General features: G+C 46.3%; 1 protein-coding gene across 2 annotated transcripts in view; it reads right to left on the reverse strand.

The window, feature by feature from the left end:
• Positions 1-22,059, reverse strand: part of CAMK2A (calcium/calmodulin dependent protein kinase II alpha) — a 78,265-nt gene extending 56,206 nt beyond the window's left edge. Inside the window, exons 1-2 of one of the 2 annotated variants that reach the window (XM_036752541.1) lie at positions 21,788-22,059; positions 6,661-6,755 (exon numbers count right to left, since the gene is read on the reverse strand). In XM_036752541.1, coding sequence (XP_036608436.1) covers positions 6,661-6,755; positions 21,788-21,849 — 157 coding nt within the window. In that variant the 5' untranslated portion in view covers positions 21,850-22,059. The remainder of the gene's footprint in view (positions 1-6,660; positions 6,756-21,787) is intronic. The other variant, XM_036752542.1, reaches the window with a different exon arrangement.
• Positions 22,060-23,093: the final 1,034 nt, after the last annotated feature.

Below are 23,093 nucleotides of genomic sequence, written 5' to 3' on the forward strand. Positions count from 1 at the left end.
GCATTATTAGCTTATTTCTGGAGTTCCTTCTGAGCTCTAATATTCTATAATCCATTCTAAGGTCCTTCCAGCCCTCTTAGTCCCTGTCCTAAGGTCCCTTCCTGCTCTGATGCTCTATCTTCTAAGAGAGTAGATATTCTGCAAGGGTAGCAACCAAAGATTGCAAAGGAAAGAGGCCATATCTTGAAACCAGATTAAGCACACCTACCAAGGCTTCTCTACTCTCTAATAGCCCTTACCCCAGAGCTACTGATGAGGCCAGGCCTTGGCAGGTTAACTTACCATGGCAAGGCCAAGTCTGGTTTCTGGCTAGATGGACACAGGATCAATAAGCTCAGGAGGCTAGATGATATCTATGGCCAAATTAGGAAGCGTTTAGGATGAGATACCTGTGGTAAGGAAGTTTGTTTTACTCATTCTTGGCCACCGCTTGGGAAATCCTGCTGGAAAATCCTACCTGGGTCCTAGGTGAATTAAAGAGAAAAAAGGGTTTGTGTTCAAGCCCAGGCCTCTGGGAAATTAGAGGAATTGGATTTCTTTGAGGCCAGGGCTGGTGGCCGCACAGGAGAGAGAGGAATGCCCGCCTCCAGTATATACCGCACACACGTCCCAGCTCTGGGGTCAGGCCTGCCTATCTTTTTTTTTTTTTTAAAGAAAAGCTCGAGGAAAGTGGTTCTAGATCATAGCTCCTAGCTCTGTACCCCTCCTTCCCTGAGATTATTTATTTACCACCGTTTTTGAAGGGCAAAGGAGATGAGGACAAGGATAAAGTCTTAGAGTACAAAATGTCCTAGTATGAGACACAAGGCCACAGCTATGCAAGGCCACAGGTACCCTGTTCTTGGTGAAACCACTGCCCACAACATCCTTTCTCTTTCCCCCAATCCTTCTAGAGGAGAGAGAACGCTTACGGTTTCGTTCCTTTTTCTAAAGCCTCCAACTCCTAGATGTCTAGTCTTGGTACAAAGGTGAGTATGCAGCTGGTCCCCAATCATTGAATCATGGATAAGTGCAAAGGAGAGAAGGAAGTAGGGTGCTATAGGAAATCGAAGGAGGGAGAAATGACTTTCATCTGGGAGAGGAGGATAGGTAGGCTTCTTGGAGGAAATGGAACCAGAGTTGGGACTAAAAGGTGAGGGGGGGGTTTTGAAAAAGAAGGAGACAGAAGTTGGAGGAATCCATTTCAGGTGTGAAAAATAGTACAAGAAAAATGCAAAAAGACCAAAGAGGTCAAGATGAGATCAGAGACAGTGAGGAATTGGGTCTGGCTGGAATGCAGAGGAAAGGAATAGTATAAAATAAGTTTTATTTCATCAGCTCGTCAAAGCCTGTCCCCCCCACAGCCTCTGTCCAAGCCTCAGTTTCCAGCCCTACCCACACCTTTCAGAATTCTGGAGAACCACAGATCAAAACTGACATGTTGCTTTCCTACCCATTACAGCTGCTTCCCAGCTAAACTCCCTAGCTGCCAGGAGGGGCTATTTGGAAAGGAGCTGGAAAATCTTTGACCTTTCTGCACCCCCTTCATCAGGAGAAGTTACTTCCTAGAAAAAGGAAAAGATCCAGCAGCAGAAAGATGGGCCAACCCAAGAGCGGCTAGGATGGGGAGATGGCATAGGAAGCAAGGACTCTCTGTAGGAAGAAAGTCAATTCACTTACCTCCCCAGACCCTGAGGAAGGAGTTAGCTAGAGAGGATTTTCAGGTGGGGGGAGGGTGTGGAGAGGGGCAGGGCGGCAGAGAACGCACAGTCACATTTTCCTGGCACTTCTAATGTTCTTCCATTGAAAGTACCGTGCCGCCTCCCTGGGTCCATTTTCCTTCCCGTTTTTTATTTAATGCCTATTGCCTGATGTCTTTCAAATTGACCAAATTTCACACAGCTCCAGGCCTGGTCCACTTTGCTTGGTTAAACAGGAAATAGCTCTGCCAAGACTGCACGAGATAATCAGTATCTCCGAGTTCCTCCTTTGTTTCAAGGCAGCGGTGCTAGATAGAAAGCGGTAGACTCTGAATAAGAAAGACCTGAATTCAAATCCTGCTTCTCACCTTTACTAGCTCCATGACCCTGAAGGACCTTGATGCTTTTGGAGTTTCAGTTTCCCCATCTGTAAAACCTAGATCAGAAAAGCTATAGTTCTTAGCTCACACGGTTATCACGAGGAAAGCACTTGATTAATTTTAATGTGTTATATGAGCTATTTTACATTTATATTTCATTGGTGTAGGGAACTCCTATCAGAGAAATTCCCTTTGCCAAGGTAGACTGGCACCAACTCAGCTAGGCAATCATCTGGAGTACTCAAAGGTTAATTGATTTGCTTTGCCCAAGGTCATGTGGCCAGTATATTTCATAATCAGGATTTGAACTCAGGTCTTCCTGATTTGAAGACTGGCTTCCTATCTGCTCTCTCCCTTGTTGACTTATAGAGCCACAGAGTTACAGGCTTCACTACTGGAAGAGCTTTGATCACACAGCAAATTACCTGTAGATCCAGGACTAGGACCAAGGTCCTGCACAATTTCCCATCCAATCAGAATAGAAACATCCTAGGATCTAAAAGTCAGAAGGGCCTAGGGAGAGCTTACGCAACAGCCCTATTTTACAAATGAGAAAACTGAGCCCCAATGATTTGGGAGTCAAAAACAAGACAGGGATATGGAAGCAGAGAGAAATGCCCCTTCTCATATCCCCATTTCCTTTTTCTCCATTGCTTCAAATAGATCTTACTTGAGTGTCAAGATTAAAAAGTAAGTCCATCGTGGGATGCCTGGGTCCCACTTGGAAGTCCCACTCCTTGGGCACCACTTGGAAGTCTCTCCTCTGACCAGTAACTCACATTTTTGGATGAACTATACATTTATCTTTGGAACCCCACTGATATAACATTCCTGCACGTGGCTTTTGGCCATAACCTTCACAGAACTTGCACAGAGAAAGCAAAGGAGCTGAACCGGAGATGCCAAGCTGATAGGTTCCATCGCTTGTTAAGGCCTGGGATTTTGGTCACAGAGGCTGCCTTGTTCTGTGGGATGGCTGAGTGCCAAGGAAACCAACCACTCTCCAACCCCATTCCCAAACACAGATGAAAAACAGGAGCCGGGCACCGCCATCTCCATCAACCATCACCTCCCACAATGACCTTGGAGCCTTCCACACCTCCTCCTCCCTCACACTGATGTAAAAGGCAACAAACAAGATACAGAAGAGAAAGAGCTAGATTGGAGTGAGAATATCTGGGTTCAAATCTTGGCTTTCCTGCTTAATTACTGTGTGATTTCAGAGGAAGTCCCTCCCACCTTTGAGCCTAGATTTTTTCATCTGTAGAATAAAGTCACTGGGCAAAATTTCTCAGGTTGCCTTCTACTCTGACTCCTATAGCACTGCTCTTTTGATTGGGGAGCTGGGAGCAGACTCCCCAGAGAGCTATGGATGCCTGGAGCTATTCCGAATACTCCCAGGAGTAAGAAGCAAGAAACTCTTTTTTTTTTTTTGGTTGATGCCAGTGCCTAAATAGCCAACAGAAAAATTTGCTCAGAGAAATTGTACTAAGCCTCTTTTGGGCTGGAAGGCTAAGCTCTAAGGAGGCCTGGGGGGCTTGAAGGCAGTGGGGCTCAGTCGGTAGGTGATACATTGGATAGAGCCCTAGGCCTGGAATCTGGAAGACCTGAATTCAAATCCAGCTTCAGATTCTTCCTAGATGTATGACCCTGGGCAAGACACTCAACCTCTGCCTCAGTTTCCTCATCTGTAAAATGAGCTGGAGAAGGAAATGGCAAACCTTTGCCAAGAAAACTCCAAATGGGACCATGAAGAGTCAGACATGACCGACGAAACAACTGAAAACAACTGAAAGACATGTAAAGGAAAGGAACTTATCCAAAGTCACACAACACCTCAGTGACCAGAACTCTCAGTTAGCAATGTGGTGGTTTGCGTAGTGAAGAGTGTGCTAGAGCTGAAGTCAGGAAGTTTGAGTTTGAATCCTGTCTCAGACACTTACTAGTGTGTGTGATCCTGGGCAAGTCCCTTAATCTCTATTTGTGCCTCGATTTCTTCATCTGCAGAAAGGGAATAAGAATAGCGCTCTCCCCAGAGGGTTTTTGTAAAGATCAAACGAGATATAGAAAGTGCTTAGCAGACTTTAAAGAGATCTGTAAATGTTAGCTCTTCTGATCCTAGAAGTAATCCACTGGATGTTATGCTCTGCCCAACACAAGAAGAAATGTAGGCTGAGTCACGTACTGCAAGGGGGAGGTAGGAAGAGAGGCTCACTGTTGATCCAAAGGCTTTTGTTACCTCTTAGGGACAGGGAAAGGGACAGCAGAACTGCCCCCTTTACAAGATCTGCAAGGGGATTGAGGCAAGCATTGTGAGGAGCAGGAATCTGTGCTCGGCATGATCCTTCTTTGTTGCTTGCCTCAGGCCCTGGACCACCCCCAGTAGGACTCATCCAGGCACATTTCTAACTGGGGGTAGTCCTAATTGGGGGGATCCTGTGTAATGGGGAGATTTGTGGGTATCCTCTCCAACAACCAGTCTTGGACCAAGGGAAGAGATGGGCTTTCAGATCCTGGGAGAGATTGGAGAATTTCTGGGAGAGGGTGGAATCAAGACCTTGGCCTGAGTCAGGCATGGGTGTATAGCGTAGGGACTACAATTTTTTTCAGAGACATCTGGTGCCTGGCTCTGGCTAACCTGACTGACATCAGATTAAGATTCCAAGGAGACAAGATAAAATTGGGAAGATGCCAAATGTCAGCATTTCACAGCTGCAGGCAGAAGCACAATTGAGCCATGCCCAATCTATGTTAATCCCAAACAGGTCTACTATGATGGTAGATCAGGGGAAAAAGTTATTCTTCCAGATTAACTGACATAGAGCCCTTCGGGCCATTGGCATTAATTCTGGAAGAGAATAAAGAAGAGTAAGAAGAACAGAAGACTGGAAGCAATGGGCTGGGATCTTCTTTCACTCTGCATTAACTTAGAGAGGTAACCTACAGTAGTGAGAAGAGTGTTGGACGTGGTTTCAGAAGAGATCTGGACTTGAACCCTAGCTCTGACATTCATTAGCGATGTGACCCTTGGCAAGCCCCATTACCTCTCTGAGCCTCGGTTTCTTCATCTGGAAAATGGAAATAGTAATATGAAATTATTTGTAAAACCTAAAATACTATATCAATGCAAGCACAGGCATTCATAAAATGCACTACCTTAAGTAGACATCCATTCTCGTAGAAGAAAGACTGAAAGATGAGGAAGTCATGGATTGATGAGTACCTAGCAGCTGCAAATCTGACTACTACTATTATCCTGTTTATATTTCAAAAGGTTAAGTCGAATCTAATACAACAAAATTTATATCGATATGTTAAGGGTTCAATGGAGTGAGCAATCCTTCCATCAATGAGTATTTTAACTCATCCATTAAGTTAGTAAACAAATTCCAGTCAAATTGAACTGCTCCTTGTTTCTCAGCTTGGCATTCATCTGTCTCTGCTCTTCTGCACATGTGTGTCCTCCATGCCTGGAATGCCTAGAATATACTCACTCCTTACCTCCACCTGTTAGAATCCCCGGCTTCTTCAAGGTTCAGCTCAGGTGCCACCTCTCACAGGAAGCCTCTCCTGATTCCCCCTGGTTCGTACTTTATCCCTCCACAGACTATCATATGTGTTCTTGGTCCTAAATGTGGAACATTCCCCTCCCCCAAGAGAATATATCCTCCTTAGGGTCTAAGTCACATTTTTAGTTTTGTCTTTGTATCCTGAATGCCTAGCACAGTGCCTTGAGTATGATGAGTGCTTAATAGATGCTCATTGGATCAAATAAATATTAGGGAGTTGCCTGTGGCTCAACAAGATTAAATGACTTAGCCAGGGTCACACAGCCATCAGGTATGAGACACAGGATTTGAATTTGGACTTTTCTGGCTCTAAATCTAACAACCTATCCACTGTGCCATGGTAGCTCTGATGAAATTTCATAGGGGGAAATGGAAGATCCTGAACTTATAACTGCCTCAGGGACTGGGGGAGGGGGAAATAAGAGGCAGAGAAGATGACCATTTTTTACTTTGGGTCTCTATGTACCCAAGTAGAAGGAAAAGAACGTCTACAAAGACACTTCTTTACCTATAGACTTGGCTAAAAGTAGAAGCATGTGTTAGCCCCAGAAACCCCACAGCATGTTAGATAAACTGCAGCCTTTAGCATCCGCATCCTTCAGAAAGAAGCAATAGAATGATTCCAAAGTGCAAATAGAAATTTATCAAATCAAAGGATTTGGAGCTAGAAAGAGCCTGAAAGAAGGACATGTAGTCTAAAATCCTTTTATAGACAAGAAAGCGAAAGCCCAGAAAGGTTAGGTGATTTTCCCAAGGTCACACAGCTAGTAAATGGCAGAGAGCCAAGATCCAAAACCAGGTCCTCTGACTCCAAATTCAGGGCCAACCATAGAAGAAAGAATTAAAGGCTAAGAAGAAGAAGGGGGTGGAGGGTGGGAAAGGCCATTTCTCCTCCTTCCCCCCAAGTTCTTCTCAGGCAAGACAGGGCCTGACCAAGACCCAAGCCCAGTTGCTGGGGAATGGGGTATAGAGGTGGGAAAATGAAAGAAGAATCCCAGGAGAGAAGGAGAAACCCAGAGCCAAGCCACTTACCTCGGGCTGAGAGCTTCTTCGTGTTGATAATCTTGGCTGCATACTCTTGACCAGCTAACACTTTCACACATCTTCTAACGATGGAAAACGCACCCCTGGGGAGGACAGAGAAAAAAAAAGCCAAAAGAAGGTGAAGGTCCAGAAGCAGAATTCCAGCCAGCAGTAATAGTACATGGACAAGTGCTGGAGATGGAGAGAGGCCTCACTCTGGGTCAAGAGGTAGGAGAACATGGCCCTGCAAAGGAACAGGACCACCAAGGAGTGGGAGTACAAAGATAGGGGCAAGGGCTCAGAGCACCCTAAAATCTAAAGACAAGCCTCTTAAAAATGTGGGTGCTGGAAGACCCCATAGAGGTTATTGGTTCAAATGCTTTCATTTTACAGATAGGGAAACTGATACCCCAGAGAGGAAAGGATTTGTCCAAGGCCACACAGTGAGTTAGTGCAGACATGAGACTATAACCCAGGGCTACTGACAATACAGCTCAGTACTTCTTCTAACCCACCATGCTGTGGAGCCATAGTCCCCACAGTTAGGGAGCTTACAGTCTAATTAAGATCATAGGCTCATAGGATTAGAGATGAAAGGGGTTGCTTTGTAAACCTTCGAGTGTTATATAAATACTAGCTATTAATTCACAAGCCTTCTTTCCCTGGAACTTCTCCAGAATGCCATTCTACAGCTATAAGAAGGGCTAGGGGTCAGGGTAGTCCCAAACTGACACAATGGAAAGAATGCCAGCTTTAAAATCAAAAGACCTGGGTTCCAATCCTGACTCTGCCACTCGCTGCCTATGTGATGTTAGGCAAATCCTCTGGATCCTAGCTCTTCATCTATGAAATGGGGTATAAATGGGACAGGATGACCTCAAAGGTCTCTTTCAGCAATAAACCTGGGAAGGAAAAAAGGAAGGAAGGGAGGGAGGTATGAAGGGAGAGAGGACAGAGGGAAGGAACAAAAAGAGGGAGAGAAGAGAGAATGGAGGGAAGGAGGAAGGGACAGGAGAAAGAAGTGAGGAAGAGAGGGAGAGGGAGGTAAGAGAAAGAAGAAAGGAAGGAAGGAAGGAAGGAAGGAAGGAAGGAAGGAAGGGAGGGAAGAAAGAAGGAGGAAGGGAGAGAGAGAGGAAAGAAGGAAGGATGGAAGGAAGAGAGACCGTTGGATCTTAGATCCTGGGCTCCAGTTCTAGTTTTGCTACTTAAGTCACAGAGATTTAAAGCTAGAAAGATGCTTAGAGCCCATGAAGCATACCAAATCCAAGTGCCTCATTTTGCAGATGAGGAAACTGAGGCCCAGTGAGAAATGACTTGCCTTCACACTGTCAGAGACAGAGCTAGATTTCAAGCCTAGGCTTTCTCACTTTTAGTTTCTTTCTTTTGTGTTTGTTGCTGTTTCAAAGGCATATTTACAGGATTGTCTCCTAAGTAGCCTGAGAAGCAGCAGAAAAATCTCTGAAAACAGCACAGACAACTCACCCCCCTCTTGTAGGGGAAAGGAGCAGATGGCTGGGGGTGTTGGGGGGGAGGGGGCTGGTGACTGAGGAATGCGTGAAAGGATGGGACAGGACAACGGCTGGGGGAGAGGGGGCAGTGGGGAGCTTCAATGGGAAGCACCGGGTTAGCAGACCCTCCTGGGGGAGGTGAGAGGGGGTGGCAAGTGTTAGAGGAAGAAGCCTGGGTCCTGGCTCAGCATATATAATAATAATAGAATAATGTGGTGCTTTAAGGCTTACAAAGTGATTTCCCCACCCACATCAACCCTGCGAAGTAGGAATTATTATCCTCCTTTTACAGATGAAGTAACCAAAAGTCCAAGAGTTTAAATGACTTCCTCATGGTCACACAGCTATTGAAGCCAGAATTCAAATCTGGGTCCCTGGACTCCAAGTCCAAGGCTCTTTCTGCTCGCCCACACGGACACTCACACATTCCTAATATTAGCTCACGATCCTATAGTTGGTTCACCAAGCACTTCCTCCACAACCACCCTGTGAGAGATGCTCAAAGTGCTTTTCTTCCCTTTTTGCTGATGAGGAAACAGTGTCAAAGAAGTGAAGTGATTTGCCTGAGGACCCACGGATGGTGTTGGAGCCAGGAGGTGAGATTGTGTCCCTGTCGGGGAGACTACCACTGGTGTCCACAGTATGGTGCCAGGAGGATAGCATCAGATGGCATGGGGCAAGGGAGAACAGAATGATTGCAGATCCTTGCAGGGAACAGATAAGACAGGAGAGAGAGAACAAGGAGTTCCTTTCATAACTGGTCTCCAATCCCTTCTACTTGGCACCACCCAGATGGCCTTGGGTTCCCAGCTAAGGAAGTGGGAGAAAGGAGGGGCTAGACAGATGGGCTGGGAGCACAGGGCCCATCACTGAGAATGTGGAAAACTGTTAATGGCCTGTGAGAAGGAACACAGGCCTAGCCAGGACCTGGGCATCCAGGGAGTCACACTGAGAAAATGGCTTTCTCACTGCCTGTTGACTGGACCCTTGGGAGCCAAGTGCAAAGCTTCCAGTTGGGAGCTGCTAACGGTACAATCACCTAAAACAGTGCCTTCTAAATTTCAGCATTATTAACCATTACTCGGGGCTGACTCAACTGGCTAACCGCACCCACCAGAGGCATTGTCTGTCTTCCCTTCTACCGGGAACACTGCCCCACAGAAACTTCCTGGTCCTGCCACTCAGTCCCTCTGGCTCTGCCAAGAAACTCACTCTGGGCTGTTATGCCCTGAAAGGCAGTATAAAAAGATACCAGGCTATGGCATCCAAAAACCAGGGTTCAAATCCCAACACTGCTATTTACTAGTTGGGTGACTTTAGCAAGGTAATGTAAATTCTCTGGACCTCCTCATCATCTGTGAAAAGGGGCTGGACTCCCCCTCTAAGGTCCTGTCCACTGATGACCCTGTGATCTCTCTGGACTAAAGGAAGTTAGACCCTTGGATAACTTGGACTTACACCTGGTATCTGTCCTTCTACAGGTAGCAGCATTTCCATGGGAGGTAGTGACTAGTAAAAATCAGCGTGGTTGACACAATGAATAGAGTGCAGGGCCTGGAGTCAGGAAGGTCTGCGGTCAAATCTGGCTTCAGACACTTACTGGCTGTATGATCTTGGGCAAGTCACTTAACCCTGTTTGCTTCTGTTTCCTCATCTGTAAAATGAGCTAGAGAAAGAAATGGCAAACCACTCCAGGATCTCTGCCAAGAAAATCCCAGATGGGGCCACGAAGAGTCTGACATCACTGAAAGAACAACATGTTTGTCATACCTTTTTCATGATCCTCACAAAAGCCATCCATCATCTCTATTTGATTATTTAAGTAATTACTTTTCCAGGCTTATCATGCATTATTCCTGTTCACACACTCTATGGTCCATCCTTCTTGCCCTTCCCCACATTTGATGTTTCAGTTCTCAGTGCCTGGAGTACCTTCTCCCACCTTAGAATCCTTCCTTTCCTTCAAAGCTGAACTTAAACATCTCCCAAGAGAGGAAGTTTTCCCCAGTGCCTCCGGCTGCTACTGCCTCCCCTTCACCTCAAATTATTTTGTATGTTTTAATGTGTATGTATTTTTTCCCTCAGTAAAATGTAAACCCCTTGAGGGTAGGACTGCTTCAGTATTTTGCCTCTGTATCTCAAGTACCTGGGATTGTACCTGGCAAATAATAGGTTGGTGCTTAATAAATATTTGAGTAGCTTGATTGATTCTTAAACCTTATTATCATCATCGAGAAGGACCAGAAAAAGGTGAATGGATCACATTTTGAAAGTGAGGGATAAATGAATATCCAAGTGCTGAACCCATGTATATGAAATACTAAAAGACCCGGAAGAGGCTTCTAGTATATTAGGTCGTCCCTCTGAAGGACATGGAGGAGAATCACACAGGATGAGAAGGTTAGATGGATAGCAATCCGCACTGACGTCAGTCAATAAACATTTATTCAATGCCTACTGTGCCGAGTGCGGGGAATGACAAGAAAAGTAAAAGGCAGTCCCTGATCTCAAGGAGATCACAGTCTAATGAAGGAGACAATGTACAAATAACTGTGTACAAATAAGCTATGTGTAGTGTTGCTTGTTCAGCCATTTCAGATTCTTTGGGATCTCTTTGGGGGTTTTCTTGGCAGAGATACTGGAGTGGTTTGCCATTTCCTTCTTCAGCTCATTTGACAGATGAGGAAACTGAGGCAAACAGGCTTAAGTGACTTGCCCAGGGTCACACAGCTTAGAAGTATCTCAGGCCAGCTTTACACGCAGGTCTTTCTGACTCCAGGCCCATTTGTGCACCTAGCTGCCCACACATAGTGTGAGCTGGAGTTAATCCACAGAGGGAAAGCATTGATATTAAGGAGGAAATGGACAAGCTTCCTGTAAAAGGTGGGATTTTAGCCAAGACTTGGCAGAAGCCAGAAAGAGGAGATGAGGAGGGAGGGCATTTCATCCCTGGGAGACAATGAGTGAAGAGTCAGGAAATGGAGTGACTTGGTTGAGGAGAAGCAGGGAGTCTACTGTCACTGGATTGCAGAGTGGGGGCCAGGGAGGGGAAAGGTATAAGAAGACTGGAAAGGTAAAGGTAGAAAGACGGTCAAGTTATAGAGGATTTTGAATGCCAAACAAAGGATTTTATGTTTAATCCTGAAGGTGATAAGGAGTCACTGGAGTTTATTGAATATTGACATGGTCAGTCAGACTTGCTCGTTAAAAAGCCTTAATGGACAGGAATGGGGAGAATCAGGAAGAAAGAAGACCAGCCAGTAGGCCATTGCAAAATGAAGGGGTGATGAGGACCTGCACCAAGGGGCAGGAATACTCCTACTGGCAAGATCACAGATGCCTACAAGTATCAAAACAATGGGGGCAATAAATATCCTCTCAAGTCTGGACCTTGGTGTATGAATGCCCCTCCAAGACTGCAGACCAGCCACTCGGTGGCTTAACAGCCTTAAGCAGTTGTCTGGGGGCCTTGAGAAATTAAGTGACTTGTCCAGATAGTGTCAGACGCCAGCAAGATCTGAATCCAGGTTTTCCACATTTCAAGTCTGGTCCTGAGTCCACTATGCCAAACTATCTCTCTCTAATAACCATAAGAATAATAATCCTTTATAATTATATAATGCTTTGTGCTTTTCGAAGTCCTTTGCTATCTCATTTGACCTTCCCAAACTGCCCTGTAAGAGTCAGGATAATAATTAGCATGCCCATTTTACAGAAGGTCAAAGAAATTAAGGTACTTGTCCAAAGTCACACAGACAGTGAAAGGAAGAGCAAGTGTTACCATCCAAGTTTCTAGACAACCAGTGCAGGACTTTTTCCTTCTCCAGCCACCCCAGCCTGCTTAGCACCACACCTCCCCCTGCCATGGGAGGCATCTATACCCCAATTCAGGATCCCTGAGACTTAGCTTCCCTCTGGCAGATGCCATAGGGACACGATGTATTGGAATTGTCTCAGCCCAGAGCCCTGGCCTACACCAACGCAGCAGCAGCACAGAGGGTACACAGAAGGCCTGGGAAATGGAAGATTTTGTTTGATGCTGAAGAACACTGAACCAACAGAAGTTCCAACATATTCCTTGTTTTGGCTGCTGTTGGCTTTTTCTTGAACGATTTACAAAAAACGGGACACAAAACAGAAAGATCCTTTCCAGCTGAAATGTTCTGATTGCTGACAATTGTCGATTAGCAAAAGGCCTACCATCTTTCTGAAAGGGGTTAGGCCAATGGTCAGCAACATGGTGAAGCCAGAGGAATTTGTCTTTGATGTTCCCTCCTCTTTTTTTATTTTTTACCTCCCTTCCCAGCAACCATTTTGGCCTCACAGGATCATACTTGCTGATGGTTGGGGGCAAGGGAGGGGTTTGCTGATGCTGCTGCTGAATGGTGGGGTCCATTTGGAATCCAAGGGCCTAAGTTTGAGTCCTGACTGTCACTGACTAGCTTTGTGACTTCAAGCAAGTCACTTAACCCCCTCTGAACCTCAGTTTCCTCATCTTCAAGATTGGAACAGTGTTGTCATGAAGATCAAATTAGACAACGTCTATAGTACTCTTTATGTACTAATATATTTTATATAAACGTAAGCAATTATTATAACTCACTTAGAGTAAGGTGCAGGGATCCCTTGGGCATGAGGAGGAGTGCAAGGGCTAGAGAGAGGGAACTGCATTTTCAAGGAGAGCCTAGAAAGAACCAGGCTTAATTTCCAAAAAAAAAAACCTTATTAATGGTGGACTTCCCAGTGTCGGTAAGGGCTATTTAGAGGCGAGGGTGGGAGGTTGTCTTCCTAGTACTTCTGAAATACTTGTAGTTCACATATATAGCCCTTTACAGTTGACACAGCACTTTAAAGTAGTTTACATTGCACTTCATATACATTATCTCATTGGAAACATACCATGGAGAGAGTTGTCTGTTCTTCCTACATATAATACTGCCTGTTCCTCCTTCTGGAGATTAAAAGATCACATAGGGCACCTGGGGCTGTGGAAAGTTCATGTTGCCTAGGTGAGCAGTGGCCCTCCTGGGGGGCTACTGAATCTTTTAAGTACCAAATGGAATGAATGAATCAGAGGAAACTGTTAGCTGTTTAATTCCATTCCCAGACTGGATTCAGATCTGTTCTCTCAGGGTGAAGGCACTTGTTGGCCTGATCAGAAGACAGAGTGAGCCCTCATAGAGAAAGGCTAGAGTGTAGGGGCATGAGAGACAGAAAGAGGGTTTGAGGGGGCAGAGTCTAGCCTTTGAAATCACAGAATTTCAGATTTGGAAGAGACCCCAAAGTGCATTTGCCCCAATCTCTGCCTGAAGCAGGTATCTTTTTTAATACTTCTATTGCTGAAGAACTCATTAACTATTCAAACAATCTATTATGCTTTTGGAGCCCTTGAAAGAAAGGGAGCCTGAGCATTCTAGGCAATCAATCAATCAATCAACATTTATTAAGTTCCTACTATGAACCAGGCACTGTGCTAAGGTCCTGAGGTATAAAAAGAGGTCAGTTTCTGATGTCAAGGAGCTCATGATTTAATGGGGGAGATAATAAACAAATATATACAAAAAAGTTATACTCAGGATAAATAGGAAATAAGCAACAGAGAGAAGGTACTAGATCTAGGAGAGGTTGGGAAAGGCTACCTGTAAAAGATGGGATTTTAGCTGGGACTGGCAGGAAGCCAGGAAGTGGAGATGAGGAGGGAGAGAAGCAGAATGACAAATTTAGCTAGATCAATGGCCATGAAGGCAATCTCTTCCTCTTTTTTCCCCTCCCCTTTTGCCTCCTCCCACCACTACCACTACCAAAAACCATTGCTGCTTCCTCTCCCCTTTCTGGAATGTCTCTAAAGGGCATGCCTTTGGTTGGGATTCCAGAGTAGGCAAGTTATATGACATCCCCGTTAGGAAAAGACAAGTGAAGTTGCCCAACCCTGACCCTCCTGGAAGGGACTGAAAGGCATAGGATTTAGAGCTGGAAAGATCCTGAGAGAATATCTTGGCCAGTCCCCTTACTTTAGGAAGGAAGAAAATGAGTCCCAGAAAAGAGAAATTGTTAACCTAAGGTGATACAGATAAATTTGGCAAATCTTGAATTTGAGTGAAAATCATGAAGCTCTCAATCCAATTCCCAAACCTTTATTTGCAGAGGGCTCTTAGGGCAGTACTGGAGGGCTAAGTGGTCTTGGATTTAGAAAGCAGTCCATAAACCAAGGCCCACACTCCTCATTGCACACTAGATCTTCACCTCACAGTAAAGATTGACCCACTAAGGTCATTGTGATCACTCACATGAGTTACAAACTGCTCCCATTAAACCTTGAGCTCTTTGAAAATAGGAACTGTCTTTGATCTTTCTTTGCATCCCCAACACTAAGCATAGTGCCTGGCACATAGTAGGCACTTGATAAATGTTTATTGTCTGACTCCATATCTGTAATCTCTTTGGATCCTCATCACTTTCCTGAGATATAGTCAAGAGAAAAATTATCCATATTTCTCAGAAGAGAAAACCAAGGCCTGGAGAAGGTAGGGAATTTTCCCAAGGTCATAGAATCTTGGAGTTCTATGAGAAACTCCAGAAGTCATCTAATTTAACCCCTTACCTAGTGCAGGAATCCTTTCTATAACACCTTCAACAAGTGGCCACCCAGCCTCAGCTTGACTATGTCTCTTGATGAGTGATTCACTCTGGAATCATCCCATTCTCCCTTTGGGCAATGCTGGTTGCTAGGAAGTTTTTCCTTATATGAGGCCAAAATCAGCCTCTCTGTAACTTCTACTCATCATTCCCACTCCTGTCCTCTGGGATCAAGAGGAACCAGTTAGATTTCTCTCCTGCTTGATAACCCTTCAAATATTTGCCGGCATCAGCCATGTACCCCCTAAGTCGTATTTTCCCAAATAGACCCAATTCCTGGTTTCTCAACCCTTTACCATTCTGGGCTGCCATCCTCTCTGCAGGACCCCCACATTTTTCTAACTGGACCTGTGACTTCGATGATATAGGAAGCCCTCAGGTAAGGAAATTCCTTCTCTCCCAATACAGAAGCATTTGCTCTGTAACATAGTTTGAGAGAGTTGCCTGCAGCCACTGAAGGGTAAAATGACCCACAGTCAGTATTCAGAGAATGGGACCAGAGATGGGATTTAAACACCCCACCTGGCGGCTGGACCTCTTTATCCATATTCAGTGGTGCCTCTCCAGGTTGCCCTTCCTAAAACATGGTGCCCAGGGTTGGAAATGATAGTCTGGATGTCATCGTGGAGAGGACAGTAGAAATATAGCTTCCCTCGCCCCATTCATTATGTTTCTATTTATGCAGCCTCAGACCTCATTAGCTTTTTCGGCAGCCCACATCTCCTCCGTTGTATCTCGAATCTCGGGCAGCTGATTTTTCTTTTTAATTCAAGTGCAGGACTTTACATTTGTCTCTATTAGGTTCCACCTAATTAGATTAGGTCATCTGGCTAGTAAGAGGAAGAGCCAGGATTAAGAGCCAGGTCTCCTGGCCCCTAGTCCAAGGGCAAGCTTTCTCTTATCCCAGGCTGCTTCTCCTACACCCGTGTCCAATGAGCCCATGTATTAGGAACAGCCCCTCTCTGACCTAGGGACCCTTCTTGCAATAGTGCCTTGGAGATACATAAGATTTAGAACTGGAGGAACTTCAGAGAGCATCTCATTCAACTCCTTCATTTCAAAGATTGAGGGAACTGAGACCCAGAGAGGCTGTCATTTGCCCAAGGTGAGGCAAAAAGCCTTCAAAAGATGAGGCAGTAGAGAAGTGGCACCCTGGTGAATGGGTGGGTGGGTGTACCGTGGTGAAGGTGTTGGGACAGTGCTCCTTTTTGGTGAATCTTCCCTGGGCGCGCGCGCTCGCGTGTGTGTGTGTGTGTGTGTGTGTGTGTGTGTGTGTGTGCAGCATGGTGTTGGAACAGTGTACCTTCGCCTGTAGATCTTTGGAAAAGCAGGATGTCTGAATGTATGCGTGTGTGTGTGTGTGTGTGCGCGCGCTTGCGCCCCCATGCGCCTGCGTGTGAGTGTATGTCTGTGTGTGTCCACTGGCTACAGCACCAGGAATGTTGCGTTTTGTAGAGAGAAAGCTCCCGCAGGGGGTACTGCGAGAAGCGCTTCATGCGGGGGTGTGGGGAGAGGGCGTGCACTCCGATCGCAGTCTGTGGGTCCCAGATTGCAGGGGGAGTTGGCAGTGGTGTCAGCGTGTGTGTTGCGAGGGCTCTGTCGATTGTCAGTGTGTCTCAGTCTGTGTGGGGGTGGCTGAGGGGGCGCCTGAGCCATGCTGCATTCTCCAAAGCCCAGACTGGGAGGAAACTTGACTTCCCTCTCTGGAAGGATGGCTGAGGCTTACTTAGAATCAGAACATGGAATCTTAAATGGACTTAGGGACAGAAATGTCAGAGCTAGGAGGGACCTTAGAACAAAGAATGTGAGAGCTGAGAGGGAACTGAGGACATAGAATGTCTGACCCAAAAGGTCCTACATACAATGTTGTGGCCCTCCTGGGCCTTCTCTGCACCCCTTGCCTCATTCCCCTGCACCCTTCTCTCACCTACCTCAAGGATCTACCCAGTGTTCACAAGCTGCCCTGGGTCTCTCCTGTTCTGGGAAGAAAGCTTCAGATACATTCTTTCAAACTGAGGTAGTTGGTTATTGAATAAATTACTCTCTCCCTCTCTCCATCCTAGGATTATTTGCATTTTTAAAGCAGAATCTTGAGAAGATCAGATTTAACCCTAAGGGAAAACAAAAAGATCTAATGGGGTTATTGAAAGCCAAGAATTGGGAGTTAGGTTTACCAAGGAGGAGGTAAGAGGCTCTGATATCCTTTCCATCAATAGTGACAAGGCTGTGCCAAAGGTAGCACTTAGAGCCACCTTTCACATCACCAAGACGTTTCTATGAGAAAGATGGATTATTATCATGTACTGATTATTAAGTCCCATAATGTCATGACTCGTCTGAGGACTAAAAATAAAATATTAATGCCTTATTATTGCTTCAGTTTATCGCCAAAACATTTTTGTCAAGAAGAGGTATTCTCATTCTTATCATCAATATTATTTCCATTTTACAGATATAAAACCTCAGGCATGGCAAAGCAAATGACATTAAAGGTCACACAGTAAGTCAAAGGGAAAGGTGAGATTACAACTTGGGAAAAGGTGAACTCCTTGCAGATAGAAACTGTCTTCTTTTTTAAGAAGTGTCTTGCACACAGTAGGCACTTAAATGTTTGTTAAACTGAGTTGCACCTAGATCTTCAGGCTCCCAAGAACCTTCTAAAAGGCCATGTTACTGTCCACAGATCTATACACATACACACACACACACACACACACCCTACAGAGAAGCTGCCCAGGGCTCTTCTACTGAAGGCTTTTTTCTGTGGGTTGGGGAAGGTGGGCAGTGTGCAGGGCTCTGAGTAAGAAGACACCTCCATAAGGAGCTAAAAGTCTTTGTTTTGCTCTTTCACACCTTCCCAGCTGAGGCAGCCCCTGCAGATATCCAACTCTTTTTAACCCTCTTCCTCCCCCCAAGTCAGTCAATGTTCAATCTCTCCTTTTCAAAGAGAAAGAAAAGTGTGGGTTGCATTCTCTCTCTCTCTCTCTCTCTCTCTCTCTCTCTCTCTCTCTCTCTCCTCTTCCTCCTCCTCCACTTCCTTCCCTCTTTTCCTTCCCTTCTCGATGCATCTATCTCTCTCCTCTCTCCTTCCTCTCTCTCTCTCTTTCTCTCCCTCTCTCTCTCTCTTTCCTCTTCCTCCTCCTCCTCTTCCTTCCCTCTTTTCCTTCCCTTCTCGATGCATCTATCTCTCTCCTCTCTCCTGTCTCTCTCTCTCTCCTCTCTCTCTCTTTTCCTCTCCCTCCCTAATAAAACCCACTTCTGAAGCTCTTTTTGAGCAATGCTGATGATTACATACTGCCGCAGGATAATTTCCTTCCTCCTTTCTATAACCTGTCATGGGGGTGGGATCTAAAGCCTCAGAGAATGTCAAAGCCACAAGGAGGCATCCCTGCCACGCTCCTCCTCCCCAGCAATGGGTCTGTGGTTCCCCATCCTCCTCTTGGAGAACCTAGCCACTAAGCACACCAAGGAAGGGACAGATCTTAAACTGATGGCTCTGGCTAAGGCCCAGGCCCAGGCCACCAACCTGCCCAAGGGCATGGTCTCTCCTGCCTCAAATGAGGAGGCAGGACCCTCTACTTGGTTTAGAGCATAAGACTTCTCTGGATTACCACTTCCTTGTCTTTCTACCCATCTGACCCAGCATCCTGCCACTTCCCCTGACCTGACCCCAGGCTATTCCTGCTAACTTAGGGGAACATAATCACGGCTCCCATTTCTACAGTGCTTCAGGGTTTAGAAAGCACTTTCCCTTCAACAATCTTTCTAGGCAGGTAGTGAAAGTATTGTTACACAGCTAATCTTAGCTGGCTTGAACCCAGATTTCCAGCCTCTAATTCCAGGACTCTCTCCACTGCAGAATGCTACCTAGACAAACAGATGTGTGCGTGTGTGTGTGTGTGTGTGTGTGTGTGTGTGTGTGTGTGTGTGTTGGGAGAGGTGTTGAGAAGAGCCAAGAAATGGGCATTTTCTTTCAGACTCCCTCCTTCCTCACTCCAGAATGATCAATCAATCGGGGACTGATTAAACACTTAATTCATTTAGGCCCACTTTGCCTTGACAGATTCTAGTCATCCCCTTCCTCCTGGCGTAGCCCCTAAGACTGCCTGGAGAACTTTTGGCTCCATCACATCTGGGATTCAGCTTGTGGCCCCTCTAACTGCCTGCCAGGGCCCCATTGATGATCCTCCCTGGTGACCACAAACCTTAGAGGCATCTCTGTTGCCCAGGGAGGTGCCAGAGGATTCTTATCCCATCCTCAGCCCTGAACCTGGCTATGTAAGGGCTCAAAGGATTTAGACTTTGAGATCCTCTGGTTCTATTCTAACCCATCCTAGGGAAGGAAAGAGACTTGCTCAAGGTGACACAGCCTGTGAGAGACAGCTCCATGGACCCTTTGACTCTAGTCAAAAAAAACTCTTTGGCAGAAGAAGTCCTCACAAATCAAGCCCCTAGAGTTGGACGAAAGAAACAACCAAAGCAACATTCAGACATGCCAGTATGCCACAGAGGTAACATGATCTAGTCAGGATGGAAGATGGAAGTCAGACAGCCGTAACACTCTACCAAACCTTTACCCTATCCTGCCAAGGCACTGGTTTTTTCTTGCATTCTTTGCCAGCTCCCAGAATATCTTTACCTCCCCTCTGCAGACACACACACACACACACACACACACACACACACACACACACACACACAGAGCAATCTGTGCCAATGTCCAGCCTTCTTGCCCAAAGCATTTAAAAAGCTCGGTCTCCACATATCACCCCATACATCTTCCACTGCTTCCCCACTGTGTGGCTACATCCTAGCTCAGCAGTACCTCAAACCAGGGTATACCACTCCTCAAAGAGCCAACGGCAGGCCTGTGAGTGCCAAGGACCATGGGGGAGAAGCCTCTAGAAGGTGATATTCCACCAACACCCCCACAGACACCCAAGATTCAATAATATCCTTCTCCTCTTGGGGCAAAATATCACTTTTACTTTCACTTAGAATGACTGAGTCACCGCCCCCCCTTCTCTGTCACTATTTATCCACCATACAGCCCTATAATCTCAGAGAAATGGAAAATGGGTGCACCCCAAGAAGCAGTTGCTTCTGACTAACTGGAATTGCTGAATCTCTTCAGTGGTAGCACAGGACCCTTTCACCTCCTGAGCAGAAGGGCCACATTCCTCAAGTTCCCCAGCTCTGCTCAACCTCGTCTTCCCCGGACCCACTCCAAATCTGAGCCCACCTTAAACATGCTAGTGCATGTGATTATGTCCCATATAGATATTCACAGAACCTTCAGGTACGTGCATTAACATATGCACCCTCTGTGACTGGCTCCCACAGACGAACAGCCTGCTCATGTGCAGGCAGCCTTCCTGAACATATGCATATAGGCAAGCCTCCCACACATGGGCATATCATATATTCAGGTCTTGCGCATACACCCCATCCTAGCATGCCTTCACACGGACCCAGACTCCTCCCATATATGTGCACACACATTCAGTAAGCCCTCATGGAGGCATATATGCTTAGATTCAGCCCTACAGGATTATGCATACCTGTATGCAGAAACATATCAGCACACCTTTACATATGTTCTCAGACTCACACAGACACATGCACACATATATGCACATGTTCATATACTCAACATATTCCCATACAATGCACATACAGATGCACACCAGGATCCTTTCATGGATTCACACAAGATGCATGCAGATGCACAGATGCACAATCCCCTACATAGACACACACACCCAGCATCCACAGCCTGACTAGCTGGAACCCAGATTCTGAATGTCTGGTACCTCTCTGTCTTGGAAACACTCCAGCCACAAGCAGAAGACAGAGGGTTAAGTGCTAACGGGGCAATGTGGTGTAGTGGAATGAACATCGGATTTGCAGGCAGAGGAACAAGGTTCAAATCCTGCTTCTCCCACTTAATACTTGTGTGACCTTGGGAAAGTCACTTTGCCTTGGATGCTCTGCCTTTTTTTTTTTTTTTGGTCTATAAAATGAGAGCTTTGGACTAGACAATCTCTAAGGTCCAATCCACCTCCAAACCCTACGACCCAATGCAGATGTCGCCTAACCTACTTCCTGCAAGTCATTAGGGTTCCAGGCCCCCTGAGGGTAGTGCCATTGTTACCCTCTATCCTCACAGCTGCTAAGACTGTGAAAATAAACTTCAGGAAAGTCTAACTGCCAACCTGGTCCCAGTCCCTTCCCATTCTGTCCCCCGCATGGACCAACTCTAGCCAACATTCATAAAACCAGGTTAAGCACCAGCAACTTGGTATTAAGCGGCCATACCCAGGTACCTCTCTATCCTCCCCTACTTTGTCAGCTGTACAAGTGCACCCAGGACAGCTGGGCCACAGATCCCATGGGTCTGCCCCTCCCTATCCCTACAGACAAAAAGGGTTCAAGGATGCCTTCTAAGCACCACTCCCTACAACCTCCCCCCATCACCCCAGGGCAACCAGGCTTTAACCCTGCATGGACCAGGCTAAGTACTTAATAAATGCTTGTTTGCTTCCCTCCCTCCCTACCGCTGAGGCCCTCTGTGGTGCTAACTTTGGCTGGGAGGAGCTTCCTCGGAAAAGTTGGCCACTCTCCACAGTCCAGGCAGTGTGTGCATACATGTGCATGCAATCTGGTGCATCTATATGAGTTGTACGTGCATGAGTGTGCAAGGGCATGTTGAGTATTTGTATGCGTTAATGAGCAGGGGTGAGCTCAATGAGTGTGCATGGGTCATGTACCTAGATACACATACATACGTACACACACACACACACAAACACACACAGACAGACAGACACACACACACACACACACACACACACACACACAAGTCTTTGGGAGCCTAACCTCCAATACTCCTCCAGCAAACCAACCCCTTTGATCAGACATCTTCTCTCTTTCCCACCTTGGGGGGAAGAGATCAGCCTGCCTTCCCCGCTTCCCTCACAAAGGAAACTTACTTGCCCAGTTCCTCAAAGAGCTGATATTCTTCAGTGAAGCGGGTGCAGGTAATTGTAGCCATGCTGCTCAGCAAGGCAAGGAGGCAAAAGCCAGGTGAGGAAAGCTATGAAGCTGGAGAGAGGAGCTGGGCTGGAAGGCAAGCTACAGCTCACAGCTCACTGATGCCACTCCTCTCCCGGGCTCCTCTGGGGGCTCCCAGCTGCTCGCTTCCCCGAGCAGAGGGAAATGAGGGAATGGGTTTGATTGGCAAGCTTGGAGATAATGATGAGGGCAATTTGTCTCCTCTAAGCCTCACAAGCCTTCGTCAGCATCCAGGTTCCCACGGCAACCACCTCTGAAACGCCCTGTTTCCGTTGCCCCAGCAACTGCCTCCCAAACACCTGCAGGCCACAGGGCCCAGGTTGGGGGCGGGGGAGGGGGAAAGCAGCACCCAGAGAGAGGGAGGGGACAAAGGAGAAGAAACTTGCTCCCCAGATAAAATAAGTAAATAATACCCTAACCCCACCCCTAACGCTGGGGTGATTGAAACAGATAGGCTAGGATTAAGTGGGGCAAAAAAGGGTTGTCATGGCAACTACCCTTGCCACATTTCGGGACGGTCCCTGAAAAGACAGGATGCTGTTACCCTAGCAACTACATCTTATCCTCCAGAAAAAACAGGTATTGCCCTGTTGCCCTGGCAACATTCAAGTTCCAAGGTTTAGAGAGAAATGATGTCTAATTCATCCAGACCCACATCTCTTTCTCATTTCACTCTCCTTTCTCCCTGCTCACCTTTCTCCTCTTTCCTAACTCTCACTTCTCTCTCTCTTACCTCTCTCACCTCTCTTTTATTCTCTCATTCTCTTCTCTCACCTCTTTCTCAGTTCCAAGCTTTCTCTCCTTTCACCTATCACCTATCACCTTTCTTTAATCTTCCTTTCTCACTCATCTTTCTTCTCTCCTCTCTCGTTTCACCTTTCTTTTCTCCCAAATAGCTCCTCTCTCCCATCTTGCTCACCTTTCTCCCCTTTTTTCTCCTTCATCTCTGCTCTCTCACCTCTGTTATCTCCTATTGTGTCTCAGTTCTATCCACTGTTTTTCTTTATTCTTCCTCCCTATATCTCATTCCCACTCTCCTCTCTTCGGTCTCCCCTCCCCCACCTTCTACTTCATTAAGTTTCTGCTTTTGTACCGTCCTTGTTAGAATCACAGGCCCTAGGAGGAATCCAGAGGAGAAGCCTCAGATGTGGGGTCTTGGAGAGAATCATCCTTTGTGACCCAAGACATGAGCTGGTCCTCTCCCAAGGCTCCTCAAGTGGACAT

Source organism: Trichosurus vulpecula, chromosome 3 (genome assembly GCF_011100635.1).
Source record: "Trichosurus vulpecula isolate mTriVul1 chromosome 3, mTriVul1.pri, whole genome shotgun sequence".
NCBI lineage: Eukaryota > Metazoa > Chordata > Mammalia > Diprotodontia > Phalangeridae > Trichosurus > Trichosurus vulpecula.